General features: G+C 57.4%; 1 protein-coding gene across 1 annotated transcript; it reads right to left on the reverse strand.

The window, feature by feature from the left end:
• DUSP4 (dual specificity phosphatase 4) lies at nucleotides 1–5,303 on the reverse strand. The gene is made up of 4 exons (XM_049814612.1): nucleotides 4,909–5,303; nucleotides 1,994–2,130; nucleotides 1,405–1,624; nucleotides 1–1,162 (listed from the first exon to the last, which is right to left on the reverse strand). Exons 1-4 carry the CDS (start codon nucleotides 5,300–5,302, stop codon nucleotides 777–779), a joined length of 1,137 nt encoding a protein of 378 aa, XP_049670569.1. The 5' UTR covers nucleotide 5,303; the 3' UTR covers nucleotides 1–776.
• Between the last annotated feature and the right edge of the window lie 4,701 nt (nucleotides 5,304–10,004).

The following is a 10,004-nucleotide window of genomic DNA, read 5'->3' on the forward strand; positions in this document are numbered from 1 at the left end:
TTCTTAAAAAAAAAAAAAAAAAAAAAAAGAAGGAACAAAACCATACATATGTACATCAGCCACACAGGCATCTTGTGTGTTGGATTGGACTGGGGGGAAGAAGAGAGGCAGGGTAGGAAATAAGGCTCCAGGTGGGTTGAAGTGAAGATGAGGCATTTTCTAGGCTTGGACTAAAAGCTGCAGCATTGCCTCCCCAGGCGCTGGCAGGGGTGAGGCTGACTGCAGGCACCCCTGTGCCACCACCACTCCTGCTTGCCCCAAGGCCCTGCCTGCAGCTCTGCATGTCACCCAGTGTAACTGGCTCAGGTAAGCAGCACCCACCACACACCCCCATGTCAGTCTGTGCAAGGGGGAAGACTGCTGCACAATAAAAGGAGGGTATTGCTCCCTTTTCAACCCAGATGAGCTAGGGGCAGAAACACGGGGAGGTGTGTCTTTTTTTTTTTTTTTTTTTTTTTAGAAAACACAACAATAAAATGAGGATGGAAAGATATGAAGACCAGGCACTTGAGGAAACCCAGTATACTGTTTTTTCCCTCCCCTAAAGAGCCTGGAAAATGTCAGGGTTTGTGGCTTTTACCATTTCCCGTGCTTTCAAAACATAAAACTAAAAAGCAAAAAAAAACAAGATGAGGTAAGAAATTTCTATACGAAAAAGACATCGAGTCCAGGGTGAACGGCAGTGTCCGGCACTATTGCTTAACATCATGGGGTTCCATGCCCCCCTGCCCCCTCCGCACCTGGCACTATCTGCCTGGCTGGCCCCAGCCCCTGAGCTAACAGCTGGGTGACGTGGTGATGGGGCTGTGCAGGTATGGGAGGCTGCTGGGGGTGGCGTGGACACCCACAGAGACTGGGAAGCTGAAGACAAACTGGGAGGTGGGGGTGGAAGTGGCCTTGCCCCGCTCCCGCAGTGTCCCCGAGGGGCTGACAGCTTCCACTGCGCATGAGGTGGCCAACACCTGTGACTCAAACTGCAGCAGCTGCCCCATGAAGCTGAAGTTGGGGGAGATGATGCTCCGGCGCTGCTTGACGAACTCAAAGGCCTCCTCCAGCTTGACACGCTTCTTCATCATCAGGTAAGCCAAGCAGATGGTGGCTGAGCGGGAGATACCAGCCTGGCAGTGGACTAGGACCCGGCCACAACACTCCTTCACCGAGTCTGGAGGGCAACAGGGGATGAGATGTGAGACCAGTGCCCTTCCAACAAAGCCAAACCCACTGCCAAACCCACAGGTGGTGGCTGACCTCCCTCTCACCAGTGCAATAACTGGCCTAGACCCTGCTGGATCCCCATCCCCTCTGAGCCAAAGGCTCCAGGTCTTTGAGGCAGGAACCTCCCCCCCTCCCCACCCCCACTGAGTGAAACACACACAGACACAGCTCCTCTGCACAGGCACTCACCTATGTATTCAATTGCCTCCATGAACCAGGAGCTGATGTCGGCTTTGTGGTTATCCTCCACGGGGATACACTTGTACTGATAGTGCCCCTCAAAGTGATTGGGGCAGTCTGAGGAGACGTTCAGCAGGGCTGTGATGCCCAGTGCATCAAGCATGTCCCGCCGGGCAGCGTGGTAGGCACTGCCGAGATAGAGGAAGGGAAGGATTTCCACAGGGCCACCCTGTTACAGAGGAAAACAAGAGACACGGGGGTGACCAGGGGACAGCAGTGGGCAGGACACACGTCCAGATGGCTTGCAAGCCCTGAGCAGAGGCTGCCTTTCTGGGCTGTTAACCCATTTCAGCCCTACCCCTCTTCATCCCTTTCAGGAACGGGCAGGTGTGGTAAATGGGATTTGGCCTTGTCTGCTCCCCAAAGAGCACAGACACCCTGGGATGAGGAGGACTGCCATGTTCTCCTACGAGAGGAGAGGGAGCAGGGCTCCGGCTCTGTGGGTCTCAGCTGAGGGAGAGCAGAGACTCCAGCAGGACCAGGTTGCAATGCTGGAAGGAGCAGTCAAAACAGGTGAGCACTGGGCTTCGAGACATACCTGGTCATGAAGAGGGGTCCCACAGGAACTGCAGCCCAAATCCAGGGGCTCAGCGCTGCTGGGGGGTGACACATTGCTCAGGGACTTGGTTTTTGCGCAGAATTCAGGGTACTCCGAGGAGAAACGCTCGTAACCCCCTGCAAAAAGAGAGGCACGAAGCGTTATCCCAGGCTACGTTCACAGCGCTGCAGAACAGCACAGCCGGAGCTGACGTGTCTCACCGTGCCCTTCACCACTAGATGATGCTACAGCGATGGAGAGTGGTCTCCTGCCCCAGGAGGAGCAACCGGACTCCCGGCAGCAAGGTGGGGAATCCTGGAGGCCCCACCACTCCCTTGGAGCCAGAGCTCCCCAAGAGCTCTGCAATGTTCTTGGCTGCCCAAAGTCTCTGGTCCAGGGTTTAGTCCCCTACACGCCACCAGCCAAAACCCCAGACTGAGGCCAGGGTTGCCCTCTAAGATGATGGAGAGAGGATTTGTTGCCGGCATCCTCTGACTTTAATGGGAAAAGCTGCCCCCAGGCCAAAGGTAGTTCAGTTCCCAGCTTTCCCAGACACAAAGCACGGGGAGGTCTCCCACTTTCCCAGCCTGACCCTCCAGCCCAGAGCTCCCAAAACAACAGGCGGGGGGAAGCACAGGCACTGGCCAGGTACAGTTACCCTAACCCCACGGCAAAGCTGCTCTCCAGAGAGAGAGGTGTCCACTGCCTCTCAAGGACATGGGTACAAGCTGAACATGGAGGTGAGCACCCTGTGAAAGAGCAGCTTGCTCCTTTGACCTGCTGTCGGGGGGATAAGCAAAGGTGAGCTCAGATCTTCCTAACAGCAGGTAAAACAAGAGCAAACCCCATCAGCTTCCCAGGACAGGGAAACCGCAGTGTTGGCTGCAGATAAACTCTTCTGTTGAGACTTCTATCTCTCATTCCAATCAAACCAACAACCCTCACATCCTTGCAGAGTCTGACCTTGAGCCTTAAAAACCAACAGAAATCCAGCATTTTACTATCACCACAGGAATCTAGCTAGACCAAGCCCTGACTCCCAGGCTACCTCCTGCAGACTCACCCCAACTACATGACCTACACTCGCCAGAGCACACACAGCGGGACGTGTATTCCTTATCCAGCTTTAGCTCCGAGGCTGCCCTGAACAAGGCAGGATGTTCAGAAGACCAGCGGATGCAAGCGTCTCCAGCAAAGCAGCCCAGGACTCCCTAGGGTGCTAGAGACCAGTGCTGGCAGCATCCCAGTGTCCTTTATGGTTCTCTCCCCCAGCGCAAGGGCGGGCTCTAGTACCTTAAAGCAGAAACATGCGTATGCATCACTGAATTTGCATTGTCCCTCCCACATGAGCTGGACAGTTTGCAGAGGCTGCTGTTTCCAGGGTCTGACATCCCCTTGCAGTCCTACTGGTTCGATCTAGAGGAGCACCCAGAAAAAAGTGCCCCTGTTAGATTTCTTCAGGATGTCTGATCCCAAAATCCCAGCACCTACCACATCCCACTCCAGTGGGATCCTGAGAGGGAGAAGCCGCCCAGGGTGATGTGCAGACACAGGCTCCCTCCCTGGAAAATCAAAGCGACCCTTTCAAAAAAAGATGCTTCTCTTTAACGTGCCTGATCAGATCTAACGCCCCATCAGCTGCGCTCCGCGTCCAGCGGTTCCATCCAGTGCTGTGCAGCTCCCAGCTGTGCACCCAGGCCCTGCCCGGCACAGGCACCATGCTGCGCAGGTGCCCATCGCCACGCGACAGCCAGCCGGGCTGTTTGACGGCGAACCTGGCAGCAGCCTGATCTGCACCAGGCAGACCCGGGTCTGCACCCAATAAATTTGCATTTGGACGGGCACAGGGGTGGGTTAGCACGGGTCCCATAAGAGCCACAGGGGCACCAGAAGCCCTCAGCTGACAAAGGCCACCCTTGAAGCACAGCAGCGGTTCCTGCCACACGTGCAGCTCCCAGCACCACGATGGCTCGTGGCGAAGGACCCAGAAGCATGTTCCTGAGTGAGCCCTTGCCGTGCAGGCGCTCCCGCAGCAGCACATCGTATCGCATCCCTGGAACAGCTCCTGCTGTTTTTACTGTATCTAGTACAACAGAAGCGCCGGCTCCTCCATCTATCAAGCCTCTTAATGGATTTGCTACTCTGCATAAGCATCCTCACCCCTGCTGTAAGTAAACTGAGGAATAAATTAGCTCTCAGGCTGTAAACAAAAAAAAAAAAAAAAAGAAAAGACCCCACAGAGCCCATCCGGGCGCTCCAGCTGAGCGTCCCCCTCCCTTAAATCATCTCACGGCAATTCTCAGGACCGGCAGCTCTAACTGCTCACAGCATCTCATTTAATACGCGCCGACACTGCCGCGAGCATGGCGCGGGGGGGGGGGGGGAAAGCCCCAATCCCTGCTCCGGTCGCGAAGGGAGAACGGCGGCATCCCGGGGGTTTCTGCCCGCTGCAGAGGGACGCCGGCCTGACACCAGCGATCTGGTCCTGCACAAACACCTCCTCTGCGCCGGGGGGGCCGGGGGATGAACTCAAGCGAAGCGGGGGGGGAACACACACACCCCCACACCCACGCTTCCCTCCGGGTTTGCGCCTTTGCCCCCCGGGTGCCGGGCAGCGGCACGGGGCCCGCTCGGCCTGAGGCGGCTCAGAGCGCGTCCGTCTGGGGCCACCCATGCGTGGGGCGAAGGGATGCCCTCGCCGCCGACCGTCCCAGGACCCCGCCGGCTGCCCCCCTCCCGCCCCGAACGCAGCACCCGCGCTCCCCCGCCGCCGGCTCCCAACTTCTGGCGGGACAGCCGGGGCGAGAAGAGCGGGACCGGGGACCCCCCCGCCCCCCAAGAGCCACAGACAGGACGCGCGCCCCGACCCCCCCCGGCCTCTCCCAACACCCGCCCCCCCCCCCCCCCGGCGGTACCTGCCAGGAGGCGGATGTCGGCGCGCGCCGTGTCGCGCCGAAGCGCGCGCACCACCAGCGCCACGGTGCTGTCCTCGCGCAGGGCCTCGGCGCGCGGGCTGCGCTCGTCGTACACCACGACGGCGGCGTACAGCCCGGCGCGCAGCCGCGCCCGCACCTCGCCCTCGGCCGGTAGGATCTGCTCCAGGCTGACGGCCCCCTTGGCCCGCCGCCGCACGATCGTGTTGCAGCGCACGTTGAGCGCCCCGCGGATGTGGCCGGCGCTGTGGGCCAGGAAGGGGCGGCAGTCCAGCAGCAGGCACCGCCCGGGGCCGCCGGGGCCGGACTCGTCGCGGCACACCAAGCGCCGCAGCGTGCTGCCCTCCATCTCCCGCAGACCCTCGGTGGCCACCATGGCGGGAACGCGGAGGAGGGGAGAGGGGAGAGAGGGGGGGGGGGGGGGGGGGCGGGACACGGACACACACGGCCCTGCGCCCGCTGCCGGTGCCGCTCGCGCACCCCCGCGCGCGCGGCAGAGCCTTTACTACCCCGGCGGCGGCCGGCGCGCGCCCCCGCCCCCCGCCCCGCCCATTCATCCCGCGCCGGGGCCGCATGAATGGACGGAAGGCGGCGGGCGGGCGCGGGCGACGTCACCGCCTCCATTCACAAAAAAAAAAAAAAAAAAAAAAAAAAAAAAAAAAAAAAAAAAAAAGAAACCCGGCCTCTCCGCCAGCCGGCCATGTTCTCCTCCTCGGTTTAGTGAATGGGCGAAGACAGCGGCGGGCGGGCGGGCGGGCGGGAGGCGCCGCGCCGGTGTCACCGCGGGGCACGGGGCGGCCCTCCCCTCGGGCGCCCTGCCCGCCCGCCGTGTCACTCGCCCCCGCCGGGACCCCCGCCCCCCCCCCTCCAGGTCACGCGCGCGCTGCAGGGCACACGTGCGTGCCCGCCGGTAACCACGCACGTCCGGGCACCGCCGGGCACACGCGCCTGCACACAGTCGTGTGTCCCCCGTCCCCCCCCCCAACACACACACACACACACACTTAAGAGCACACGCGGGCACGCGCGCACGCGCTCGTCTTTCCCTCTTTGTCCCTTGGCTCCCGCTGAGGCCCGAGGACTGGCTGCCACGGCCGGGGGCTTTAAAAGCTCTGCGGGGTTCCCCCCGACTCCGTATCTTGCCAACGCCACGTTTTCCCTGTCAGAAAATGGCAGCTCGTTAGCTGCAGAGCCTGGGAAACACCGCAGCACCCTGTCTGGGAAGCAGCCCCGTGGAAGGCTCTCCGATTTTGACTCCTCCTCGCCTGGAGGAACGCTACTTTCGGCTAAAAGCCAAAGGAGCAAATTCACAGCCCTGAAGTGACCCCAAGAGGGTTCTCCCCACAACCACCCCCTAAACGCCAAGCAGCCATTTCATCCAGACATAATCCCCTTGTGGGCTGTTTTCAAACTAAAGAAATGCCGCAAACCCCAACACCGGCAACCATGCTCAGGGAATTTCCTTCAAACAGACGCTGGCCAGTCCCAGGTAAGTCCGCTTCGGAGACCTGAAGGCACTCGGCTACCCCGACGCGGATGTGGACGTGGTGTAAGGCTTAGGGCCCAACTTTTACCCAAGCCCATCTGGCCCAGTCACAACTTTCCACAGAGGGCAGCATTTGGACAGGCAACTTGAATTCCCCTCCCCTGCACGCCCAGTAGCTGTTTTATTTGGACAAGGCAGGGTGACACCTTGCTGTGCGTGCCTACCTGGGAGGAATCCAGCCTACCGCGCATGTTCCGAGGCCTACAGCTGGCGACGCTCCTGCGTACCGCTGCCGCCTCTCCCTCAGGCTCTGCTCTCCCACCGCTGCCGGATTCTCCCCTCCATCTGCATCAGCACGATCTTTATACCCCAGCTTTTGTGTGCTGTGCAGACCCTTCGCCAGCCAAGCCGAATCAAATCAGCTACGGGGGAAACATGGCTGCCATTTCTGTAATACACCCCACTCTGGGAATGTATTTGAGCCTGTTGCCTAATACAACAGGGGTGGAAGGCTAATTTTCTCCCGTTCCAACCTGCATCAGACACAAGGAAAGAAGAAACCTATTTCTACGGAAGTAAAGCAGACTCTGGCTGGCCAGCAACATGCCAGGGACGTGCCTTCTTCCTTTAGAGAATGCTGTCAGAGACCAAAAAATGCAAACGGAGAATCTGATTTCAAACTAATTGAAAATTATGCTCTCATAGCAACATGACTTGAATTCAAGTTGGACCGTCAAAAATATCTTAGGAGGCTTTACTCAAGAGCTGATGCCAAAATATGCCGTTTTCTTTGCACCACTTGGGCAAGGGACGTTGGCCACTACCGTGCGATGAGCTAGGCTGCAGTCTTCAAAGCCTTCTGCACTGCTCGCTCCAGCTTTTACACTAAAAATTGAATGACCAAGGGCACAGAGCATATGTCCCTGGAGGCAGGGCCTAACATCCTAATTTTTCCCTTTCTGGTCCAGCATGTGACTGGGCCAAACCGGTCTGAGGCAGGAGAGGAAGGCAACATTGGCATGGGTGCAGGAGAGGCGATTTGGGCTGCTCTCTCTTCCTGGATGTTTGCACGAGCATTGACGGACTACATTATTTCAGGATGGAGCATGGATGGATGTGTGTTTTCATGTGCCTGAACCCTCCTCTCCCCAGTGTGCATGCCTTCCTGCTGTCTGTGTGGAGGTGGCAGGTTCTTGGCTCTTTCTTCCCGAAAAATAAACTGCACCCATCAGGCTGCTGGAACTGCCATTGCGCACCCATACCAGCTGTTTTCCCGGCTGATTGTGTCTGGCGCTGATGCTGTGGTGGGGGTGGTGGCTCACAGACAGCTGGCAGTGGAGAAACTGAACCCGAAGGAAGGTGAGAGTGCCCAAATCGGACCAAGTCAGGATCCACACTTGGAGGAAAATGGGTATCTATCTCCCTCACCACAGTTAGCTCAAAAGGAAATCTAGTTAACTTTGGAGGTGTTATGATGGGACAACCAAGAGCCACCAGAAATGCTTGCCAAGCAGAAGCCACAAGGCAAAAGAAACAACACAGTTACCTGGGGTGGAGGGGCGGGGGGGGGGGGGGGGGGGGGGTGGTGGTGGTGGAAAGGACTGGGGAAAGGGGGAGGGATGGGAGAAGGCCATACGGCTTCATGTCCTGACTTTGCAAACCTGGAGAAGCATGAAAGCGAATATTCCTGTCAAACAGCAGCCATATGGCGCAAACTGAAATACATCCTGCTGGAAAACAAACAAAAGAAAAGAGAGAGAGAGAGAGAGCGCAAGAGACGTTAATTTCCTTTACAACAGAGTCAAAGAATTGTCTTTTATAGGGCTCTGGTCAGAAGAGGCAATTGTGGCAGGAGGCTGGAGGGAAATGAATTGTCAAAGGAGGCGCACATTTGGATGATTAAATGTCAATATGTACCTTGAATTAAGGAAGAGGAATTTACACCTCATCTCACTGTGGCAGCGAAAACCAAGTTAGAGCCAGGCTGTAAATTTGCCAGCCAATAGGTAACAATTTGTTTGGCTATCAAAATGCTTTTCCTGCCCAGAGAAATGCTGAAGCATGAGTCCCCCAGCTGGCCAACGGCTGCTGTGGGCAGCTGGTAAACTGCTGAGCTTAGTGAGCCCTCTGGGCTCCTCCAGGCTCTCCTGGCTCTGCTTTCCCCCGCCCCTGCTCCTGCTCCTGGCCCCAGCATGCACACGTGGGGTCCTGGCACGCTGTGTCACGCCGCAGGTCTCAGCTACCCGACAGATGTGCCACCTGGGCTGGAACACAGGCCAGGATTTTGTTACGCTGGAGTTTTCCTAAGAGCTTGATTCCCTCCATCCTCCTGGTCATCCAGCTGTACGGCTGCAGACGGATGAAGCACAGAGCTGTATCCCCGCTACTCTCAGCACGTGGCAGAGGTTGCAGCGTAAGGATGCTGCCACCTTCCTTCAGCAGCTCCCAGCAGTTAGCCAAAGGGCTGCATGATTTGCCCTGGCATGTGCAGGAAGCCTTTGGCGGAAATGAAAGGCAGAATCAAGGTCTCAACAACTTGCAAGTCTGCGCTTACCCACAAAACCTGGCCTTCACAGAGTGCAGCGGGGTCATTGCTCCCTTTTGTCCTCACACAGCACCTTACAGTGGTCCTTTCATGGCATCTCTCTTTCTCACAGCTTTCCAGGCTGGGGTAAGCATCCTCTTGTCTGCAAAGGCCAGTACAGCAGTGAAAGAGTTAACAGATTCATGTTAATAAATTCAGGCTCTCTTTTCCTCTAGGGCATATTTGCATATTAATGGCGGGGAATTGTAACGAACCTGTCTAGGGAGGCTAAAGGAAAAATTATGCAAGGTTGGCTGAGAAGGTGGGGGAGGGGAAAATGTTAATTTCCAGCGCTTTCCAACCCCTCAGCTGCAAAAGCACGTGAGCAACCTGAACTCCAGGGCAGTGCCTGGCCGAGCATGGGACACCCTGGGAATGAAGGAAGTACCTGAGTGCAGGCAGCAATTTGGACCCACCTGCATCCCTCCTGCGCTGGCTTCTCATGGCTAAGCTTCACAGTGCCCCCGACATGCTTTTATTTTAACCCCAGGGCCACAACAGCAGATTTCAGCAAGCGTGTCCGAAATCATTGCCCTGTCCTCCAAGGCATCCAGATAAAATGCAGCTCTTGGTGGGCTGTCAACAGAGTAGCTCATCCACAACTCGATTTGATTCATCAGAGGATCTCTCGGGGCTTTTCAGCAGCACTGTGCTCGGTGCAGGGTGCGATGGAGGCAGGGGAGGGGAGTTGACGACCCAGGCTGGGCCGAAGCATGCCTCCTTTCCCATCCCTGCTCCTTCACCCCAGGCTGCAAGTAGCTGCAGCACGTGCTTGAACCCTGCCACAATCTTTGTTGCCTCAAACCCCAAAGCCCTGCACCCAGCCTGAAAGCCTCTGACAGCACATGAAAAATGCTAGGAGCTTTGCCAGGTCTGCTTTCTCCACTCTTTGCTGAAGCCTCTCCCCCATCCCCACTCCAGTGAACTTCCCTACAGATTTTATCTCAAGAAGGACAAATAATCTGTTGCTTTTTCCCTGCAATAGCAGATAGAGTGAGGGTTTATAGT

Source organism: Accipiter gentilis, chromosome 12, assembly GCF_929443795.1.
Source record: "Accipiter gentilis chromosome 12, bAccGen1.1, whole genome shotgun sequence".
Classification (NCBI taxonomy): domain Eukaryota; kingdom Metazoa; phylum Chordata; class Aves; order Accipitriformes; family Accipitridae; genus Astur; species Astur gentilis.

Excerpts from the sequence above, each read along its gene's own strand:
- DUSP4 (XM_049814612.1), bottom strand. The coding sequence starts at position 5,302 with ATGGTGGCCACCGAGGGTCTGCGGGAGATGGAGGGCAGCACGCTGCGG. Across the intron at positions 2,131-4,908 it reads CGACATCCGCCTCCTGGCAG|GGGGTTACGAGCGTTTCTCC; the intron begins GTACCGCCGGGG and ends CTCTTTTTGCAG. Across the intron at positions 1,163-1,404 it reads GGAGGCAATTGAATACATAG|ACTCGGTGAAGGAGTGTTGT; the intron begins GTGAGTGCCTGT and ends GTTGCCCTCCAG.